The following is a 23512-nucleotide window of genomic DNA, read 5'->3' on the forward strand; positions in this document are numbered from 1 at the left end:
TCCGAAACCCAAGATGCATGGATATTTCAGTTGGGCTGCAAAGAGTTAGTAACTGGGGACTAATGTCTGGGAACAAGAAAGAGCTGTTAAAATTTCCTCGGTGGCTATTACCGCAAACAGTGAGTTCGGAACACAGGCATGAAACAATTTTGCTTGTAAGATTGCAAGCGTTCCCCAAAGATGCACAGATCAGTGTTAAGCAAGAAGCTGATGTTTGAACAGACAGGGTAGTTGCGACAGCTATGCATCATTAACCACGCGTCTTCCATCCAGGCAGTGAACAAGGAGTGTTTAGACCGAAAGACATATTTTGGGGGTCCTCCGTTCAGGGAGACGGCGTCGATTAAACCAAATATGCCACGTGAGTTTTTCCCTGTGCCGCTTCTCTGGGTTCTCACACCTGCAGAAGGAGCCAGTCTGGCAAAGGGAGCAGGTGTGACTGGACACTGGGGTCTCCAACGGAAAGACGCGGGCACCACCGTCCTGGCCATCTTTACCACCTTGTCTCTTGAAAGAGACGTGAACACTGAGATGGTAAGTTCACGTCGATTTGTAGCAGGAAGGACCGCACCGGTATTTCTCATTGTTGAAACAATACTATCATGCATGCAAATTATTCTGTTAAGCTAATGAGCCTGTTGGCTAAAGGATTTCTACAGAATTGAACTCGGTCTTCTCATCCTGTTTCTGTTTCTGACCTAAGCTGTGGTCTAAGCCCAGAGTGTGAGACAGAAAAAAGACTTACTAGAGCCATCTCTAACTCCTAGGCTCTATCACAAAATTTCTCTTTGTCTTTAAATTAAGAAAAAAAATGGAAAAAAAAAGAAAAAAGAAAAAAAGGGAAAAAGAAAAAAAAGAAAAAAGAAAAAGAAAAGAAGGAAAAAGAGAAAAAAAGGAAAAAAGAAAAAAAAGGAAAAAAAGAAAAAGAAAAAAAAAAAAAAACCCAGGGGAAAAAAACCAGAAAAAAACCCAGAAACAAAAAATTGCCTCTGCCACTCTCTCTCCTTCCATTGTTACTCTCCTATTAATTTAGTTTTTGTCATGATTTGGGGTCACTCAAAGCCTCACTCAATATCAAGATCCCTATAGAATCAATGAGCTGTAATTTCATTGCAACAAATTCAACAAATGATATAGGATTGTTTATTTCTTTGTCGATAATTGTCTTTAAAGTTATTTGCATTGTTCAATGTGTCTTGAACATAAACAAAAATTAACCAGGAAACTGTTTTGAGACACCAGGAATGGTGTGCTTCAAAGGAAAGACTTAGTGCCCGTGACCTTGACCATCTGAACCCTGGAAGACTTCCGTTTGTCCTTGGAACTATGTGCAGCTTAGAAAAATGTAAGCCATTTCCAGATAAAGAGATTCTACACATAGGACTGGGCTAAGTAACGAAGAACGGTTGTTCGTTTCCTTTCGTGATCAACAGTTTTCAACCAAAAAAAAAAAAACAAACGAAAAGGGAAAAAGGCAAAAAGGAAATTAACTATAAACCTATAAAAACAACCCTAAGTCTTTAAAAAAATTTTTTTTTATCAAAATGAAGGGATTCAGGAAAGCACCCTCTTACCCCTCCAGAACGTTGCATTTCTCCACACATTCCTTGCCACGGCTGACGTTCCTGCAGGACACGCAGTCTTTGGGGTCTGCACCCCAGCAGCCCTCCGATGAGCACAGCGGGTTACAGACGTGGCCCACGGCCTCTGAGAAGACGGGGGGAGCCACACGAGTCAGCCAAGGGACAGTGGGCACGGGGGGCCTGGGGGTCAGCGTGCAAACACCTGCTGGGCTCCCACTGGCCCGCTCCAAGTCCCCTTTTCCCTGTTGGAACGAGACGTTCCAGAGCTGGCCGACCAACAGGGAAGGTGTGCAGTTCCTTGCTGTGTGCACAGAGCCAGAGCATCGTATGGAATTTCATTCACCTCTCAACTGCGCTATGGTGGGTGGAACTCATTATTATCCCCATTTCAGGGATGAAGAAGCCAGAGCGCTAAGATTTAAATGAAATGATGAAGGTCTCAAAGCTAGGAAGGGTCCCAGCCAGGATGTGAACTCAGATCTGCTTCTGCACAAGGCGATGGCGCTGGCCGACCTTCAAAAGCTGACTATGGCTCTAAAGTCAACCTTGGAAATGCCAGTGTGAAATGTGCATCTGATTCCTGTGTGTGTGTGTAGTTACAGTCATTGGGGACGAAATAAGCAGGAGGGAACACACAGCCAAAATGCAACATAATTAATACTAAATTCAGTTCTGCAAATTACCAATAACTGGTAGCCTGGACTTCAAGGCAAATTCATCTTGTGCCATGAGAATGATCTAGAAACTAATCTGATGAACTTCACAACCCTACTGCAAAAAGACACCTGCACCCCAATGTTCATAGCAGCACTATTTACAATAGCCAAGAGATGGAAACAGCCTAAATGTCCATCGACAGATGATTGGATAAAGAAGATGTAGTATATTTATACAATGGAATGCTACTCAGCCATAAAAAAGGTAACGTAACGCCATTTACAGCAACATGGATGCTCCTGGAGGAATATACGATTTCTTTTAATTTGCTTCTTTAGCAATGTAAAAAAGTAATTTATATACTTGGGAACAGCCCCTTAATTCTCTATACCAAAATCAGTGACCCGTTGGAACCATCTCCACAATCAACAAACGTGATTTACTCACTGCACTCTTGTTCGCTCCTGTTGTTTATAATTTTGGTTTTCTGACTCGAAGTCCCAAATAGTTTCTTCCAGTTTATCGTGTTTGCATAGCACAAGTTCTGGTTTCCTGAAATGATCACGTCGCCGTCACTTATCTCCTTGAGGGAACGCAGCCCTAAAGATGTTATGTCCAGGCCGACAACCGCCAGAGAAAACTGACCACTGGGTTGGGCAGAAGAAAAGTTAACACCGTGAGAAATTATGAGAACGTAAGATCGCTAACCACTTTGTTTTTCTGGACTTTAGAGGTGCTACAGACATTGCAAGTCGTGTTGCAGAAGGCATGCCTTGCAAGTTTGGAAAATTGCAAGTGTTTTTTTAAGCTCCTCCAGGGAAAAGCTAGCATCTCGTTCATTTAGCATCTCTAATCCCAGTGGCAGGCTGGGGGCTGAATAAATGTCTTAATGTTGTCATTTTGTTTATTGCCTTTTGCCCGGAAATTGAGAATATATTTTAACCTCTCAAATATCCAAATATACTTCAAAAATCATGGTGCATCTTTCTATCCCCGCACCCACCCACCCATCCATTTATTGAACAAACACCGGGAGGCAGTATGTGGCTAATTCTATTCTAATTGTAGGTTAACTGTATGTTTCTTAGTCTCAGAAGACCCTTTGTCTAGTGGTGATGAAGTCATTTGAGCAGGTGATTTTAACCCAGTGTGGTGAGAGGGGTGATGTCGGGTACCGTGGAGGGCAAAGAGGGGGGGCACTGAAACCAGTCTGGGGAGGGATCTCCTGGAAGGGGTGATGCCTGCTTGTGCAGAGCTTGGAAACAAGAACGACAATATTTTCTTTGCTACCCAACCCCGTGCTAGCATCCCACGTGGCGATCAATACGTGTTCATTAAGTGACTGGATGGAAGTTATCGAGGCCAAAGGGAGGGAGGTCCTGAGCCTCCTGGAGGAGCAGAAAAGCACCCATGAAAGGTGCTGAGAGCCAGGAGCTCCTGCTGCAGGAGAGACATGGGGAGGGGGGTCTGGGGAGGGTGGATGGGGTCAGAGCACAGATGACCTTGGACACCATGACCTTGGACACCACGTGAAGGACGCTGATGTCCACCAATGATGGGAACCCACAGCAAGGAGATTTGCATTTAGGAAGCCCACCGGCCACCAGGGCGGGGACTGGGTCAGCCCAGACAGCACTGAAGAATTAAGGCACAAGGTGATGGAAGTTTTAAACATAATTAGGAGATTCTGCTTTTTCTGTCTCTTTCTCTCTCCATCCTTCCCTCCCTCTCTCCTCGCACAGCCTGGCTTCTGTCCAGGAGACCCGCGCCACTGCCACTGGCAACACCCCCATCCCTGCCCAGGGGGAGCCAAGACAGGAGTCTTCCCTGCGGAGCTGGTCCGGCTTTGGCAAGAACAGGGGTCACGCTGGCCCAGGAGGAACTGTGTTATCAGCGAACTTCTCAGTCAGTGTGAAAAGAAAAAAAAGAAAAAGCAATCTTTATCTTGTTTAAATCCCGAATACTAAGCCGAGAGGTACATGCCAGTCACCCAAGAAAAGGGACTGAAATCTCTCATCTCTCTACGAACGTGGGGCAAAGAAAAAAAAAGTTCCTGAGAACTCAGAGCCAAGGGGCCTTTCTGGGAAGCAAAACGCTGCAAGTTTACACCCGAGATGCAACGCCGAGACGCTTTTTGGAAAGTGATGCATATGTTATGTGTGTTGCATTCTGAGTTTTAAAAAATATTGCACAATATTACGCAGTCCTCTTAGGGGTCAATTATGGGATCTGGTTCTTGGAACCAGCCTGTTTTCAAGGCAGGTTTGAGTAAGAGGGTTCCAGGCTTCTCGCCACAAAGCTCATTATTTCCTTTATTACGTTAAAGATGCTTTTATGTGTGTGTGTGTGTGTGTGTGTTGCACTACTTGAGCTGCAATCTTAAAAGAAACACTCTACGTTAAAAAGCATCTCAGGTCCCCCTGAAATGGTGTGCTGGTAAGGACACGTCCCCCCATGTCGTTCTGGCCCCAAACGCATCACCTCCACTGAATCACCGGCCATTCTACAAAACGCTGACCTGCACTTTTCAAAAGCCTCAGGGCCGTGAAAGATGGAGAGGCCAGAGGACTGTCACTGACCACAGGGGACCAAGGAGACAGCTGCACGCAGCGTGGGGCGCCGGGCTGGCCCCGCACACGGAAGGCATTCGTGGGGAGACTGGCGGGCCCCCACGAAGCCTGCAGCTCAGCGCTACCGTTCGTGTCCCCACTCTGATGCTCGTCCCAGGCCGAGGCGGGGGGTCCGTGCCGGGGAGCCGGCCGAGCGCCGTGTGCGGCCGAGCGCTAGCATCTCGGTGTCCCTGCTGTGGGGCTCATGTCAAAACACAGAAATAGGAAAGGATGGGCCCGGCTTTGGCCGGGGCCAACTTACTGTTGCTTCGTCCTGCCACGGATGATTTCCAGGTTCTCGAAAGCGTGCAGGCCGGTCCTGTTTTCTGGCCAAGCCTGAATGAGCAAAAACCCTGAAGAGCAGAAGGAGGGGTCAGGCACGCACCGCTGAGAAACCTCTTTTTTTGCACGAGACACGATTAATAGGATTCTCATGGGCAGGAGATATGAACACTGGATTTGATCCTTTTCCATCGCCTTCTCCTCTGCCCACCTCGTCGCTGGACCCCTCAGGATGGCCAGCCTGGGTGGGGCGCCAAGAGAGGAGACGTGGCCCCACCAAGTCACATCATGAGTGACCTGAGTCTTTGCTTCACGTGCTCACCTCTTGGGTGCAGGGAAAACCTCATTTTTAAGTACCACAGAACGAATTAGTCATTCCTCCAGAATAAATGCTTTATGCCACGGGAGAAGCAAATACACCTTGAAGTTCTCTTCCCAAAACACGAGTTTCCCATTTGTGTTAATACGGTAATTCGCAGCACATACCTGTTATTTCCCTTACGGTTTTCAGAATATCCAGTTCCTTTGGGTCCAGAGGCGGAGTACGTGTGAAGGAGTCGCTGAAACAAGCAGCAGAACGATTAGCGACAAGGGAACAGAGCGATGCTGAGTTCTTCTCTTACACCAGTAACTCAGTCTGTGACTTACCCCCTGAATGCCACCGGCAGGATGTGGAGGTCCCCGCTGATCGAGGTGCAGTTTCTGAAGTGCTTAATGTTGGTGGCATTTATAGAGAGTGTGTCTTTAAACTCACCAATTCCTATTCCGTTACAAACTGTAAAAGACAAAGAGAGGTGTTTATTCCATCCACATCTGTTGAGCTAAGAACAGCGAGGCTCCCGCAGGCAGACAGTTGCAGCCGTGGGAGTGATCTCGGCCACACGGTCACTTATTCAATCAGCAAACACTGCCAGGCCGGCTGGGTACCAGGGACCGCAGCAGGGTCTGGGGTTATAGCGGTCAAAGGAGATGCCATCGCTGTGTTCGCTGACCTTGCCTCCTCCTCCCTGTCCCACGTGGGCCAGAGTGACAACAGTGCACCTCACTGTCACTGCCAGAGCTGCTCGCGCCCGTGCGCCCCCAACTAAACCCTCACGCCTCCCCTCACCCTCCCCTGTAACTTGACTCTTAGCAGATAAACTTTTTTGTTCCCTCAGTGTTTACTCAAGCCACACGCTTCGATCTGTGTCCCCCGGTGACAGCAGTGGCAGGTGCCCTGTTTCCACACTCTGAGCCCATTCTATTAACTTAGATCCAGTCCCGAATTTCCTTCTCCAATGCCACCTCCCTCCGAAGCCCATTTATCTATGCGTGGCTCTCCTTCTAGAATTCCCGTGTGCAATGTTTTGGTTTCGGAAACTGGTATCTTTTCAGATTTTTATCTTTACTTGGAAGAATCACCACGGAGAACCTCACTGTGCAGGATAAGGTCCCGCCTCCCCTCAGCCAGGCCTTCCCGGGGACAGTGTGGCGCCCTGTCCCTCCAGCCCCCTCTGCTCCACTCTGCCCGGAGCCCCTGCTGCTTGCGGGGAGGCCCTGGGCCGCCGCCTGGCTGTACGGCGCCTGACTCATGTGGGCTGTGCAATTCGATGGGAGGCTGGCTCAGGGTTCCAAGGAAGTGGTGACTACAGAGTGAGGTGGCTTCGGGAAGACAAGCCCTGAGACGGACACCTGCCAGCAGGGCCTCGCCCTTTAATTACACGTCTGGAAGAGAATTCTGTGTGTTTGAGAGAACATTCCTTCTCTCTGGTTATGTGTGATGGTGATGACGGGGTTACCTTAATTCCCAAATTTGGAGACAAATTCACCCCGAGACAGCAGATTTGGAGAAGTCATGGACCGTAACACACGCATTTATCCAACCTTTGTTTCCTGGGCCCTCCCCGCTTACCCGGGGGCGCTGCCGTACACCCGGAGGGGTCTGCGATGGCCACTACTCCCAAGGTACGAACCGGGGGTGGGTAGAAATGGAGCATAATGACCACAGGAGAATCGAAATGTTTTTGAACACAGAGTCAACAGGACAAAACCGAAAATGATCTTTGATTTTCTTGGTCCATTTGGGGATGCCCACAGTAACCCTCTCTCTCCAGGGGCTTCACTCTCTTACTTCCTCTGTGCCGGGCACTGCCCCGCGTGTTTATGCTCTCCCTTCCACAGAGGCCTCCTGAAGCCAAAGGACACTTATCTCTCAGGGCACCAACCCTCCCGCCAACCCTCCCGCGTGCGACACGGGCAGGCGTCACGAGAGCAGGCGGACACAGACGCGCCGGGAGCTCGGGGCTCTGGCCTGGGACCGAGCCCTCGTGAGCCGTCGGCGTCCCTGGCTGTTGGCCCCTGGGCAAGTCACTTAGATCCTGTGACTCAGTGCCTTGTCTGTAAACGGGGATCGTGGCAGCACCGTCCCCCCCGGGGGGCTGGAGGGGTTCGATGACGCGGAGCCCCGAGAAAGAGTGCACGTGAAATGTGCTAGCACCGGGCAGCCGTCAGCGTCCACTGCGGTCACAGGTGGTTCTCAGGGCAGGTGGCACCTGGGGCGGGCGGTCAAGGTGCGTGCGTCTACCCACTGAGGCGTTTCTTACAACAGCAGCACAGTGGAAACCATCTAAATGACCACACGGAGGGAGGCTGGCCGAATACATCCCGGTACAGCCGCCCAGGGGCGCGTGGCAGCCACAGGGTCATGTGAACTTATCCGGACTGACTTCCGGGACGTGCTCCGCTGAAGCAGCCGGGTGCACAGCGCGCAGATGGGAGGGCAGGACGCGATCTGGAGCTGGGACACGCCGAAGGGAACGCGGGAGCCAGCCGGAGAGCCTCCCACCGGCCACAGGGGGACAGTCTGGACGTCAGACTCATTAATGAGGGACGATGATTATCATCAAAGGAATTGAATTAAAAGGGATTCAGTGAACTCACATGGGGACTGAAAACAATTGTAGAAAAGGGTGTCAACTGATAAGTGCAGAAGACACGATGGGAAATGGGAAATCACCAGAAAAAAGGGGGGAAATGGGAAATCACTCTTTCATAACCACTAAGAAATCTGGGTGACGCCACCTCGGGCAGACTGTCAAGTCTGTCGTCAGAGGAAGGGGGTGAAAAATGGCTGTGTCCCCTGTGCCGGGAAATGAGAGGGGCGCTCCCGTCCCCAGCGCTTCACCTGGGAGGAAAAGCCACCACCACGCCGGGCAAGGGACGTTCTGCAAAACACCCGGCCTGGACCCTTCGCATCAGGTCACGGGAGAGAAAAGGAAAAGGGGGCTGAAACGGTACCGAATTAACAGCGTGCACGGGACCCACAGCCCTCGCCTGGATGCTGGACCGAAAAGGATGCTCTGGGGCAGCGGGAGGAGCTGAAATTAAACCGGGTACAAGCACAGCGCGGAATCCACGTTAAACTCGGGGCGAGTGTGAATCTGCCTCTTGTCACTTAGAACGTCCCCGTCTGCAGGGACGCGTGCGGCCGATCGCGGGGTGACGTGTTCTGACACCTGCAGCCGTCGCAGGGCTCGGAGAACACACACACGCTCACATCTCAACACAAACACGGAGCGAGTGAGGGCAACGTGGTCGGGCCTGAAAACTGGGGCATTTACGTGAAGGGCACACGGGCGTTCGTTACGCTCTTCTTGCAATGCTCTGGGTGTTGGAAAAATTTCAAAATGAAAGATAAAGGGTAAGCAGGGATACGCTGGCAGGGAGGACCCCCCCCAACCCGCCTCCGCCAAGAAGGGCAGAGGATAAAGGAAGGGACACTCAGATCGGGTGACGCCCCCCCGGGGCTCGCCCACACCCGGCCGCGCCCCACCTTTGCCACAAGGCCCGTCGCACTTTTTACACTTGCGGACGCCGTCCTCCTCCACCTCGTAGCTGTCGGAGCTGCAGGCGCGGACGCACGAGCCGTGGTCTGTCACCACGTAGTTACCTGGGGGACAAGACAACGGAGGAAGGCAGTGAATGGGGCAGCAGGTGCTTCCAGGCCGCCCGCGTGTCCTGGACGAGGGCGCCCCCGATGCTCGGCGTCTGTTGAACTTTAAGGACAAAGAACGAAAGGCTGCAAGCAAAGGGATGGGGTCCGGGAGTTCCCCAGCATCCCGGGCCGGGCAGGGGAGGGACAATGCTGACCCAGGAGGCGGGGTGAACCTGCTCCAGAGTTAAAATGCCCCTTTGCAGCCCGTTTTTCCCGCAGGTTTTACCTTCGGGGCTTGTGGTTAAAGCCTGAATATTTACTCACAAGTGGGAGCCCACACAGAGAGCGGTCCTCCATCCTCCCAGACCCCACATCCTGCCCCGAGCCAGACCCGAGACGTGGGTCCATTCCTCAGCCTCCCCTCACGCCTTTTGCGTGTTAACATGAACACAGACACTGGTGTCTTTTGGGAACCGTGTGTTCCGTTTGACTCCCCCGAGTAGGTCCTCAGACCTCTCGCCTGGACACCTGTCATGTCCCTTCTGTGAACTGTTTTTGTCCTTTTGGGCTCTGAGCGGTTTCCTGCGGATTTTAAACTCTGTCTATTAAGCCTTCTCTCAAAGACGGACTCGGAGCCATAATTGTGGCATTTAGACTTTACCTTAATTTGTTACTTTCCTTACGCCGGCTTATTACTCTGTCTGTGTGCAGGACTCTTAAGGGCACAACTTTTACCAGATTTTTAACCATTGAAAGAGGCAGGTCCTCTGACTACAAATGTAAGCCTTTTGAACACCTGTTTAGTACAAGACCTAAACAGGGACATGTCCCAATGGCCGGGGGCTGGTGCCAATCAGGCAGGTGAATCTCCTGGACGCCCACGGCTGGGGCTCAGTCCCGTCCTGGCCACCGGACGCGGGGTCAGAGCAGCGGGGGCCCGGCCCCTCGCCCGCCTGACAAGGGTGCGGACCCGGGGACCCAAGGGCACCTGAGCCCCGGGGGACGCATGGGTGCCAAAGACAGAAGGGGAGGCGGGTGCCACGGGGGGAACTCACGGGGGCAGTTCTTCACACAGGTGGCCCCGAAGCTGTACTTCCCGTTGGGGTTGACGTCCATCTGGTACGTGGTGGGGTTGTAGAGCATGAGCGGCGGGCACGTGTCCTTGCACGTGGCTTCGTCCCGGAACTTGCGGCAGACCTGCCACAGGAGGGACGGTGTGACCGGTGGGACCCCGCGCAGAGAGCCCGGCCACGCTCCCCCGGGGCTGGGGGCTGATCAGGACACAAAGGTCTAGCAGAGCAGTTGCAATAGGGGCAGGAAGACCTTGCTCTTAAAAGCAAGATTTTTCTTAAATGTATCGCCCGGCTGTGATAGTTTATGTGACAATTATGATGAGAAGAAGACACGTCTCTTCGTGAACTTTCAAAATAAGGAAGGCGTTCGCACACTGGAGTAGTCACTCTGCAGTGAAATTACTTTTAAACTTAACTTAGGCTGGGTTTCCCTCTAAAAAACACCCGAGGCTACATTTGAGAATTTACTGCCAAGTGCAGAGAAGCCTGAATGGGAGGGCTGTCGCGCGGAGGGGACCAGATCACACAGCGTGGTGTCCCCACCAAGAGTCTGCCGCCAGGTGCCCATCAGGGTGACCGGGACCAGGTGAGGCAGAAGCCTGGTGGCTGGTCCAGCCTCTGGAGCGTGAGTGTCCCTGTCCCTGACAACCAGGCTCTCTTGAGTCCCACCCAAGGCGGGTCTCCTTGTCCGGAGCCCGCCCAGCTGACCTGGGGGACCCCCGCCTGCCCGCTGTGGTGTCTCCTGGACCCCCAAGGTGCTCCCAGTCGGACGTGTGGCACCTGCCACCCAGGGGGACACCAGGCCTCGCTCGAGCTCTGCCGTAACAGGACAACAGTGTGGTCCAGGACCCCTCGGGGAGCGGGACGCGGGCAGGAGGCATCTGAGCCGAGGTGGGGCGAGCAGAGGTGTTAGGGGCAAAGGACACAGCCAGAGAAGTCCCAGCCACTCAGGGTCCGCGTGGCCTCCTAACTTCACCGTCGAGACTTTAACGACCCTTACGACACAACTCCCTAGGTTTGCGATGAGAATTAAGTGAAATAATGAAAGAATGTGGCGATGCTGGTGCCACTCGCAATAGACATTAGTGACAAATAAAAACACATGTAGTCTTCTGGCTCATTCTGTGCCCAGGTCCCGGCCGTGGTGCCACACACACTGTGTCGTTTGAGACCACGTGGCAGATACGTAATTATCCACCAGGGTCAGACGGGGAGCCCGAGGCACAGAGGTCACGAAGCAATGGTGAGGGCGGGACCCTGGCGGATGCTCCGACCGCCGGCTGCCGCAGATGGCACTCAGCGCGTTTCAATCACGGGGCGCCCCTCCGGGTCTGGGGCACAGAAGCCGCCCCCGCGGGCCGGCCGGGTGGCTCTTACCAGGCAGTCGCTCTCCCGCGGCCCCGTGCAGCCGGCGGCACACTGGTTGTGACAGCAGTCACTGGGGGACCTCCCGCGGCAGCGCCCGGAGCACTGCTGGGCACAGATGACTTTGGTCACTGCAAAGGAGCAGAGGCCACCTGTGAGCTGCAGGGCCAGGGCGGGCGGAGGGTCGCAGCCCGGGGCCCCCGCAGAGCACTGGCAGACGGTGGATGGCGCCTTGATCAGCAGGAGGAGCTGAGTGGTCCTGCAGCTGGAGTTCCCGAACATTCTGCCAAATTCAACTGAGCATGACCTTTCTTTTTCCTTACTTTTTAAAAAATTAAAAATAATTTTTTTAAATTGAGGTCTAATCAGTTTCCAGTGTCATGTCCATTTCTGGTGCACAGCACAGTGCTTCAGTCAGACATGAACATACATATATTCACTTTCATATTCTTTTTCACCGTGAGCTACTACAAGATATGGAATTTATTCCCCTGTGCTCTACAGTATAAACTTATTTATCTATTTTATATACATTAGTCAGTAACTGTAAGTCTCAAACTCCCAGTTTATCCCTTCCCACCCCCCCACCCCCCGGCAACCACAAGTCTGTATTCTATGTCTGTGAGTCTGTTTCTGTTTTATACGTAAGTTCATTTGTCTTTTTTTTTTTGGTTCCACATATGAGCAATATCATATGGTACACAACGGAATACTACTTGGCCATAAAAAATGATAAAATAATGCCATTTGCAGCAACATGGACATCCCTGGATCCCTGGAGAATGCCATTCTAAGTGAATTCAGCCAGAAAGAGAAACAAAAATTTCCTACTTGTTTTTAATCACTTGGGAGAACTGACCAGATCAACTCTAGACTTTCAGACCTGCTAAATTAGATACTGGTTAGAACTGAGTTTTGGGGTAATACAGAAATCCTGTACAAATAAAAATACGCCTGCCAGAAAGTAGCGCTAACAGTCATGTCACAGTTAGACTTAAGGACAGATGGTCAGTTTTCAAGCCGACATGTCCCCAGATTCCTTGGCTTGTTCACGCGTCTCAACTAGCTTCCCTCAAAAAACCCCACTGAAAAAGTTGCTCTCACTTCTTTAGAGGTGGGTGCCCCGAGGAGGGACAGGAAGGGAGAGAAAACAAAATTGCAGACCAGCCTCCTTTCCCAGGGAAACTGCCAAGTATATTATTGTTCGGAGAGAATGGCTGGCACCTGGGTGGCCGAAGTGTCAAAAACAGCCCACACTGGATTAACCGCACGCGGTGAGATTTGCAAGACTGTCACTCACATAACTGCTAACATCTGGCCTTAGAGTCAGCCATGCTTCTGGCGTCTTCAAAGGGAACACAAACACAGTCAGCTACACATAAGGGGAGGAGGAGGCCCTGAAATTCTGCCCCCGACTCACATTTCTGGCAGTTCTCTTTCCCTGCGCCCCAGCAGGTTCCGTTGACACAGCTTGGATCACACTTTGGGCCTGAAATAAAAAGTAAGAGTTAAAATTCACATCTCAGGGAAACGGAACAGATGACAAAGACCGGATGGCACTTTCCCAAGCTCCTAAGCAAAGCCACGTCCTAGACCAAAGAAAAACTTTCAAATTGCGTATTCCGCTTGTTTGTTCAACTGGCTGGTCTGTAAGATGGTTTTTACAAGACTCTCATAAGAAAAAAAAAAAAGTACCATGCACTGCTTTTATTTACATTTTAATTGTGGAAACGGAGGCACAGAGTGATTTTTGACCTGTCACAAGCCACAGAAACGCATTTAAATGGATTCATGGGTCTGGGTTTCAAATTCGCTTAGGCTTGGATAATTTTCCAGCGTCTCCCACCGTCCTGTGAAGGATGCCGAGTCTGGTGGGACGGCTGTGCACCAGCCACACTCGCGCTACGTCCAGTCCTCAGTGACTGGGTGGGCGCGTTGGTTATCCCAGGAGTTGGGGGCCTGCAAATAAAACCTCTTAGACTCCAAGCCAGAGAGGGGCTCTGAAAGCCACACCAGGGCTCAGACGTGCGTGGTGTGTGTCACCTGGCTGAGTATCTAAAAACCTTAGCTACTAATTTGCAAGTTACTGGGATTACCTGTAATTGAACAATCCACTTGTGCCGTTTTTGTAAACGATCAGCTACAAATGACAGCTCCTAAGGTTTTAAATCTCATTAGTTGTGGCTTTGTTTTCATCATCACTGAGAAATCGGAAGGCCAAGTGTTCTATATCCAGACATGCAAAACAGGCTGACCACTAAATTTGTCAGCAAGACGACCAGCCACGAAGAGATTTTCCCTTGCAAAGACACAGTAACCCAAAGGACTCGACACATGTCTCAAAGTCTCCCACTGTCAGGAAGAATTTAGTCTGTGGGAGGATTTAGGTTTCAAATACAAGAGCTGACGATTTGCCAAGGGATCGTTGGACCAGGGCACCCCTTCAACATGATTGACAAGTTTTACAGTCGCTGCCAGGGCTGAAAGGCATCATTGCAATGCTGGTGGCTCCTTTGTGGAATCGTAGGAGACGGGAGGCTGACCCCCAAAAGGATGCTGCGGGCTGTACATTGTGAAGAAAGAAGAACGATGGAGACAGAGACAGAGAAACTGATAGGAAAGAGCAAAAGAAACACATGGCTACACAGTTACCACAGTATCCTTCCTTTTCACCCTATACGTCCCCATATTTTCCAAATTTCTATTGTAAGCATGCAATAAATATATAAAGAAAAATATTAAAAATAAAAATGCTTAATAGTATCTTTCCATAACACAGGAAAACATCTGCCAATCAAGAAATTCAAGGTTTGCTTATAATTCTGTTCTTTTTAAAAATTGAAGTATAGTCAGTTACCATGTGTCAATTTCTGGTGCACAGCACAGTGTCCCCGTCATGCACATACAGATATTTGTTTTCATATTCTCTTTCATTTAAGGTTATTACAAGATATTGATATAATTATTCTTAATTTTCTGTGACCAAAAAAAAAAAAAAAAAAAAAAGAACTGCAGACATTATTTAAAATATGGCTAATAGGGGGAGGGCATAACTCAAGTGGTAGAGCACATGCTTAGCATGCATGAGGTCCTGGGTTCAATCCCCAGTGCCTCCTCCAAAAATTAATAAACAAATAAACCTAATTACCTCCCCCCACAAAAAATAATAAAATTAAAAAATTAATAAAAGAAAAGAAAATATGGCTAATAGAAAAAAGCAAAAAGAAGAAAATAATTAACCAGAGGTAATCAATATAGACATAGAAATTGATGTATATATAAGAAGTAATATCATACTATATGTTGTATTTTAACTTAAACAAGAACTGAAAAAACGTTATGACAAATTTTCCATGCCTTTAAATACCCTTCTTCCTAACGTGAATGTTCAATGGCACGATGGTACCGTAATTTATTTAACCAATCTCTTATTTTTAGATACATAAGTTGTTCCCAACATTTATTATAAACGAGGCTGTAGGGAATATTCCTGAACAAAAATACATTTCTACACCTACAGTTTTCACGCCCCTTATTTTTCCCCTTAGCATCCCCAGACATGAAATCATAGGTCACAGGTGTGCACACTTAAAAGCTTCATGAGATTTTGTCCTAATTCTCTCCGTGGCCATGTTTTATTACTTTACATGCCCATAAGCAGAATATGCGAATTTCTACTTCTCTACACCTTTGCTGATCCACGTACTGAGAAATCAAAAACCAAAAGGAACCCAAATATTTAGCAAAGGCAAAAATAATGCTTCCTTATTTCATTTTAACCTCTTTTTCTTACAGTGACAAATAACATTTTACTTTATTTCTTGTCTCTCTTACTATGTTTTGGGGCATGCTGCTCATGTCCTTGGCCCACTTTTTGGGGGGAAATTCAACTTCTTCTTGGGATTTCGAAGACTGCAGTACGCAGTCACGAAACAAGAGTGTTAACCCTTTTCAAGGCAATCAGATGTTGCACAATATTTTCCCGTCTGTCGTTAATATTTTTTTCTTATGGAAGTTTTCTTTTATGATATCTATTGTTGGCTTTTCTTCAACTTAATATTACAAAAATTCATCTTGATGTTTCCTTCTAGCATTTACATGTAGAATCAATATTTTTTGTGTTTACTATGCATTTGGCACCTCCATTGGTATATGAAGTGGATGATGGATTTATTTTAATTTCCTCTCAAGTAAACTTACACATTCTACCCTCAAATTCCAAACTACACCACCACCAACGTAAAACTGGGGCACATTGGGTGACCTTTCTGAATCTCAACTCTCGGCCATAAAACACTTAAATCACCTTATGAGTAATTAAATCATTCCAGAACAATTTGTTGAATAATGAGTTCTTTTCTCATTTGCTTGAGATGCTGTTTCTTTACAGACATTTGATTTAGTTAGGCTTATGTCTTATTCTTACATGTCTACTCCTAAACCAATACCGTATTGGTTTGTGGCTTATAGCCATGTGATATTTGAGTCTTCTTCCTGCATAAACCTGTCCATCAATCATTCTTTCCCACACTTTCTGGCCGGGCCTTTCCCACGGCTGTGGTGTGATGAGGGAGGTTGTGCCACTGTGAGTTGCCTGAGCTGGCCAACGGCAAACCCATATTGGCCTCACATCCTTTCCATGTCAGATTTTTGGTTATAAATGTACACAATTTAACCTCCCCCGTTATTCTCCAGACAGCTGAGGAAAGGCTAAGCTGGTTCTCTGGATCATACAAAATTTTTCGTAAAATAAAGCTTTTTCGGTTTCTTGTAAACACAGTTGGTGTTATGATGGGTATCTGCTGGAATAATGGATTGACAAAACAAAAGGGCTCGATGCTCATGTTCACAGCAGCATTTCATTCATAATTATCCAGAGGTGGAAGCAACTCAAGGGCTCATCGACACATGAAAAGATAAACCAAATGTGTATGTGCATGTATTCATGTAATGGAATATTATTCAGTCAATACAAAGGAAGGGAATTCTGACACATGTTATAACTTGGATGGCTCTTGAAAACACTATGCTCCGTGAAGGAAGCCAGTCACAAAAGGTCAAATACTGTGTGATTCCACTCAGATGGGGCACCTAAAGTCATCTAATTCATAGAGACAGAAAATAAGAAGGTGGATGTGGGGGCTGGGGGGGCGGGGATGGATGGGGAATCTGTGTTTAATGGGGACAGAATTTCAGTTTTGCAAGATGAAATGAGATGAATGGGGGTGATGGTCATACAACGATGTGAATGTATTAATGCTACTGAACTGTGCACTTAGAAATGGCTAAGACGGTCAAGTTTATGTTAAGGATGCTTCATCATTATCAATTGATCCATCAACCAAATCAAAGAAAAAGCAAACAAAACCCAAAGCAGCTCTTGATTTGGTATATCCACATCAGCTCCAAGTTCTGAGACCAAAAAAAAAAAAAAAGCCCCGTGCATCCACTGCACAGTTGGAGGGAGACAGAGAAGCAGGAGATGGTGATGGCTTCTTATTTTAAAGGACTGGAAAGCCAGGGAGACTGGGAAGGGAGCAAGCTGAGTGGAGCCTGGTGACTTCAAGGGTGTGTCCTCAGAGATTCCCCACAAAGCACGGCCAACGGGGCAGGTGGGGCACCCCTGACCTGCATGCAGCCCCCCCTGAGCCTCTCCCGTATGTGGATGCTTTACCGATGAAGACAGGGTCCAGGCCACAGGCACTGGGTAAATATGGACAAACTCACCCCCGTGAGCTCCCCATTTTGGTGGAGCCTCCGAGTAGGAGTGTCCATGTTACAGAGGAGAACAGATCTGACTCCATATGGGATCTGTGCCTTTAGTTTTGACCAACGTGCCCTGTTTTCTAGGCTCAGTCTTGCTGGCTCTGTGCCTTTTATGAAATAATGTTGCCTTTGGCCTGAAATAGACAGGAGAGCCCATTCTCGGGGCTCTGACCTTGAAGGATGTCAGCACTTCTGCACTTACGCAGAAATGGCCAGTTGCAAAATAGAGAAGACCCTTTGTTTTGTGGGAGGTTTGAAGGGGCACCATGCCCTGACCCCCGGGGACAGCTGCAAGAACAAAGGATTCCTGCAGCAAGAAGTTTGCAACAAACCAACCGCACCCCCTCCCCCCCCTTTTTTTTTTGTATGAAAGGAGCCTGTATTCTGACTGGAGCAGGATGGTTCTGTAGGACCTCAGTCTGCCATCCTGTCGGTCTGCTGGCTTTCCGAATTAAGTCGCGATTCCTTGCCCCATCACCTCGTCTCCCGATTTACTGGCCTGTCGTGGGGCGAGCAGAACGAGTGTGGACTCGGTAACATCCAGGCCCATCAGCAGGAGGCCAGAGATCAGCCCCACCGCTCCCAGAGGGCCTGGCACTGCTTTGAGGCCCAGCAAGCGAGAAGCACACGAGAGTCCGGTCGGTCTGCTCACGCAGGACGGGAGAAGCCTCTGGGCCAGGGCTGAGCTAACGGGCCGCTCCCAACGGCCACACGTGGGCTCAGCTGTGCTGGGGGGTGATCTGCCAGCAAGGGCGCTGCCACCAGGAAAAACACTTTCCCTTCTGTCTTAAACAGGTGCTCAGGGGGAGGGTACAGCTCAAGCGGCAGAGCACATGCTTAGCATGCATGAGGTCCTGGGTTCAATCCCCAGTACCTCCTCCAAAAAATAAAATTAAAAAGTAACCCTAATCACCCCCCCCCCCACAAAATAAACAAAAATTAAAATTTAAACAGGTGCTCTTCTAGTGATCAGATAGTCTGTTGTAGGTTAATGCAAGTCAGCATTAACTCTGCTTTCTCTGATCCCCCACCCCGAGACCCCACAGCTCTGCACCCCCGCCCCAGAGCTGCAGACAGAGAAGACGCGTGGGGACCACTTACAACCGCCCGGCTGGTTCTGAAAGTCCATCGACATATTGCTGAGGAATTCGTTGTTGACGATGTCTCTCCACTGGACGGTCTCCACGCTGCACAAGCTGGGGTTGTTGCTGAAGCGCACGGCACCTTGCAGGATCTCTGCGCGACAAGGGAGCCCCCGTGAGCAGACTCTTGTCAACTCTGGGAGAGATGCATGTGTCTCCTCGCATTTTGCTTTCTGCTAAAAGGAGGACAGTGTGCAAACGAGACTCCCCCCCACCCCAGAACTTCAGAGGTGGGGGGCACAGAAAAGCAAGAGGGGGGAGGCAGAGGGCCTCTGCACTGGGTTCCTGAACAATGAGTGATGGGAAGTGAGACACATGCGGAGAAAGGACAAGGGTGCTGTGGTCACTCAGCATACAACGAGCTGGCGGTCCCTGGGAGGCTGATCTGGGCTGCACCCCAGTGACCACATGATGACCCCGTGGAAGGGCAGAGCGGACAGGAAGGGCGGGTGGAAGGGAAGATGCTGTGAGGCTCTGGGAGCATTTCAACGGAGAAGGGGGTGTGAGGGTGAAGGGGAGCGAAAAGGGTCTGCGTGTGTGATGAAGAGACAGGGCAGCAGGAATGCAGAGACAAAAGATGTCAAAACTGTTCAAAGGAAGAGATGGCAGGACGTGAGAATTCCAGCCTACGCAGAGGCAAGCGTCCTGTCTGTGGCATCTTTGTAAACACTGACTAACCGACCTGTGCGCAGAGCACAGCGCGAGAGCCCTGGGGATGCTAAGGTCAATGATTCCTGCTGGCTCCAATGACCACGTCCACGGAAGGCCGTGAGCCACGGCAGGTGGCAGTGACCTCGTGGGTTTATACCCGTGGTCTTAGCTGATCCTCGCAGTGGCCCTGTGACTACTGTAACTCCAGCGCGGACGCATTAGTGATGCCCAGCATCCCACAAGCGGGCACGGGACGCAGGAAAGGAAGGGCTCTCGTTGGAAGCTCGCCGAGGCTGCTGGAAAGGAGGACATCGCCCAGAAGGCTGGGGGGAACGCAGGCGCAGGAAGACGGAGGGGGCGCCCTGAGCAAAGGCGCGGAGGATCCAGTCACAGGCTGGGAGGAAGGTCTGCACCGGGGAGCTTTGGATGTGCAGTCAGAGACGGCAGGACCATCAGGTGAAAACATGAGTGCGGGAGGGAGGCAGAGTCAAGGGGACGAACTCCGACGCGAGGTCAGAGCTGGAGATGCAGGAAAGAGAGGCTGTGGGAGCATCAGGATTACAGACCAGGGCCCGGAAGGAGGGGACGCGGGAAGTGGGGGGGGGCCTGGCAGGACCCGAGGGCAGGGGGTGAGGACGGAGGGCCCTGTGCTGACTGTCCCTAAGGGCATGTAATTCACATGAAATTCACATGGGAGGGTTATTTAATGCCATTAAACAATCTGGATTGATGCTGTAACAGAACAGATCAAGTCTGACTCCACATTAGACCTGTTCCTTTGACTTGAACCCTGTGCCCTGTTTTCTAGGCTCAGTCCTGCCGGCTCTGCACCTTTTGTAAAACAACGTTGCCTTTAGCCTGAAACACACAGGAGAGCCCGTTCTCAAGGCTCTGCCCTTTAAGGACGTTGACACCTTCGCACTCCTATAAAGGTAACAAGTTGCAGAACAGAAAATAACCTTTGTTTTGTGGGAGGTTTGCAGGGGCACCGCGGCCTGACCCAGGCACACAGCTGCAAGAACAGAGGATTCCTGCAGCAGGGAGTTTGCAACAACCAACCACGCCCCGTCCCCTTTTTCGTGTAAAAGGAGCCTGAATTCTGACTCAGGGAAGATGGTTCTCTAGGACATTTGTCCCCAATCTTCTCAGTCTGCTGGCTTTCTGAATAAAGTCGCTATTCCTTGCCCTACACCTCGTCTCCTGATTTACTGGCCTGTCCTGCGGCGAGCAGAACGAGTTTGGACTCGGTAACAATACAGCCCCAACAACAGAAATAATAACAGTGTAGAAACGGCCGCCGGCACTTTATCTGGAGTAATTCACTTAATTTTCTCAACAACCCCAGGAAGTCTGTCAGCATCGTTAGCCACGTTTTTGAAGACACAGAGAGATGTTCTGGGGCATCTGGCTGGTGAGCAATGGGGGAGGGCTGGAGCCCCAACAGTCCCCGCTCCCACCTCCCTTTGCCTGCCCCGGGGCCCCGGGCGCGGACCGCACAGATGACCGGCATCGGAGCCAGTGGGCATCCCTAAGGCACTTTACAGAATGCAAAACCCAGGGGCTGCCCCCAGGGACAGACAGCAGGGCCCTCCGGGCTCGGGCAAGTGCACACATGTGACAAACGTAGATGGTTAGACCCGGATCCCGGCCACCCCAGCATCCTGGCCCAGGGGGCAGGCAGGCTTCTCCACGCCAGCACCGCTCCATGTCCTGCACCCTCGCCTTCCATCCCCCCTTTCCTGGGGGCCCCTGCCTGTCAGAGCTGCAGGGCTGCAGGGAGATAAGGGCCCTGGGCACAGACAACTGGGCATCCCCGCCGACTGTCACTCACGTGGGACTTTAGAGGGGGGTGCTTTGCCACGATTTCTTTATTTGCACAATGGCAGAGCGTAACATGTGCCCTGAATGAGGGCTGTTGGCATTAAATGAAGCTACCAATTAATTAAATGAAGGCACTGTCCCTGCCATGATCACTGCTGTCTTCATTTCTTTAAAAAAATCAATTTCTTTTCTATCACCTTCCAGTTTCCTCTCCCAAGCGCCTACTCACAAGAATTCAAACTTCATGCTCTATCCTTAACTTAAAAATAGCTTTATGCACAACAGCATTACTCTGGGAAATGCCCCGAATATGGATTGATGACCCTGAGGTCCGGGTGAAGACTGCAGTCTACCAGGAACAAAATGTCTGCGGAGCCCACGTCACCTGGTCATGCTCTCTTCCTCCCAGAACCTTCCCCATGTCTTACTCGGTCTCTGGCTATTGAACGGGGGAGACCTGGTACTTGGCTTAAATCTTCCCTCCTCACCCTGCCATCCACTATCTTCTTAGCAACCTCCACCTGCTACAGCTTGCCCTGGCTGGCACTTCATTCTTCTGCGTATGATCAATCAGTCTTCTCCGAGTGGCATTAGGAAAAGGGACAGGTTCGCTGAGCACCATCCGAGCCACCATCCCCAGGCCCCGGCCTCTCACCCTGCAGGTTTCTCATGGGCAGCTCCCGCAGTCCGGTTTTATTCGCCCCGTAGTTGGACAGGACCGCCAAGGCATGGGTGTTTTCATAGAGCACGTTGCCCCTGATGATCTGCAGGTTTTCCAGAGGAATCTTCTCCACGGTGTTGAGGGCAATGAGTACGTAGCCGGCCACCTCCTGGATGGTCTAAGGAGAGGAAATGTGAATGTGTTATTTCCCTTGTGAGGAACTGGAGAATGCAAGATCTAACATGTGCCAGAGAGCCCGGGACCCTAGCTGAACCACGCACACGAGTGGTTGACACACATAAAGGCACCCAGACGATGGATGACAGCTGGGGCCGGCGGGAGGTGACAGGATGACAGTGACCCCTGCCCTCTTGCCTCTGGAGCCCGCTGGCAACAGCAAACGACAAAGTGTGTCATTTCAGAAGGCTGCGATGTCTTTCGTTTGGTGTTTCACACACTCAGATGAAAATAGAAATGGCATTAATTTATTTTCTATCTGTCTTGCAGGCTTTCCTATTTAAAAAAAAAAAAAGAACAAAACCCCAGAAAAAAGCCAATTGATCCCAAGTTCAAATACACCAAACTTGGAAGCCTTCAGGGCTGGCTCCTAATTGGCTCAGCAAAACCTACCGTGAAATATTCGGGAATTTTGCGAACTCTTGGTAGCTGGGAATCCACCATGGTGGGAGCATTTATACCAGGGAAATAGGCAAATGAGACAAAGCAGGATTATTTTTTTTTTTAAAGAGCTAGTATATGGGGGCTCCATGGCTGGAGCGCTGGTTAGAGAATTAACATCGGTGTCCTTGATGACGGCAGGTGCCAGACTAGTCTGTTTTTCTCTTCGATATTCTTTTATAGCTCAAAGTTGACACTGGCTGGTAGAGTAGCCTCAATTTTTTTTTTTAATGTTTAATTTTTGTTTATTTGTTTGGTAAGGGGGAGGCAATCAGGTTTATTTATTTATTTATTTAGAATGGAGAGATTCTAGATAAAGAAAGATTTAAGATGGAACCCTGGAGCTCGCGCACGCTAGGCACGCCCTTCGCCACTGAGCTCTACCCTTCCCACCTAAAGCGGCCTTTTCATAAAACTTGCATGCACCGTTCCTGAGGACTTGCGACTGCCAGAGCAAGAACAAACATGCTTCCAGTTACACCCTGCCACGGCCTCTATCTGCTTATATTTGCACGGGACACTCAAGTTTATCGCACTAACCTTGAGGAAAGACAGGTCGTAACTATTCTGCATGTAGGTGATTTCCAAGTTCCCTAGGACCACCTCGCAGTTATTAAACATCCTCTGCAGACTCACAAAGTGGTCTTCGAACGTGCCCAACTGGGTGAGCTTGTTACTGGTGCCTTGGCAAACTGAAACAAGAAGAAAACAAGAAAGTTATCATGCGAAAATGCCACTGAAAGCAGCCAAACTAAAATCAAACAACATTCACAAACTTCAACTAATTTCTGTGCCCCTCAGTGACTTGTGATAGGAACTCTGATTGAAGCCCACTCAGGGCAAATGTGACCCCCCAAATGGTTAAAAGTTATATAAGGTACGGTTCAGAGTAAGGGATAGTTCGACCCTATAATGCGTGGAATTGTTTGAAAATGTTAAAAGCTACAAGGGGACGTAGATTGAAAATTCTATGAAAATCTTTAAGACAAAACAGTCTGTAAGAGCTTTAGTACACAAAAAATACATATCATACGGCATTTAAATGATCTAATTATGATGTTGAGTTAATAACTATATAATAAGTTTTCACTTTGCAGAAAGATAGCAGGTCACATTATTGTGTGTCCAAAGGCTATTTACCTATCTGACCATAACACTGTACAACCTAAAGTCAGTGACTGTATAGTGTACATAAAGGAGATAAAAATATTGTACACAAAGGCACCAAAGAATAAAACCAAATGCTAATATAACACTTGGAAAGTGACGGAATGAAAATATACATTTAAAAACACACTCAAGCTACTCGGA

The 23512-nt window shown here is 49.6% G+C and overlaps 1 protein-coding gene across 1 annotated transcript in view; it reads right to left on the minus strand.

The window, feature by feature from the left end:
- Positions 1-23512, minus strand: part of EGFR (epidermal growth factor receptor) — a 181049-nt gene that overhangs the window by 38351 nt on the left and 119186 nt on the right. The window contains 12 exon segments of the mRNA XM_031445008.2: positions 1575-1707; positions 2688-2887; positions 5112-5202; positions 5618-5691; positions 5780-5906; positions 8943-9059; positions 10100-10241; positions 11495-11613; positions 12903-12971; positions 18350-18484; positions 21518-21701; positions 22742-22893. Of these exon segments, the coding sequence (XP_031300868.2) occupies positions 1575-1707; positions 2688-2887; positions 5112-5202; positions 5618-5691; positions 5780-5906; positions 8943-9059; positions 10100-10241; positions 11495-11613; positions 12903-12971; positions 18350-18484; positions 21518-21701; positions 22742-22893 (1543 nt within the window).

Source organism: Camelus dromedarius, chromosome 35, assembly GCF_036321535.1.
Source record: "Camelus dromedarius isolate mCamDro1 chromosome 35, mCamDro1.pat, whole genome shotgun sequence".
Lineage (NCBI taxonomy): Eukaryota > Metazoa > Chordata > Mammalia > Artiodactyla > Camelidae > Camelus > Camelus dromedarius.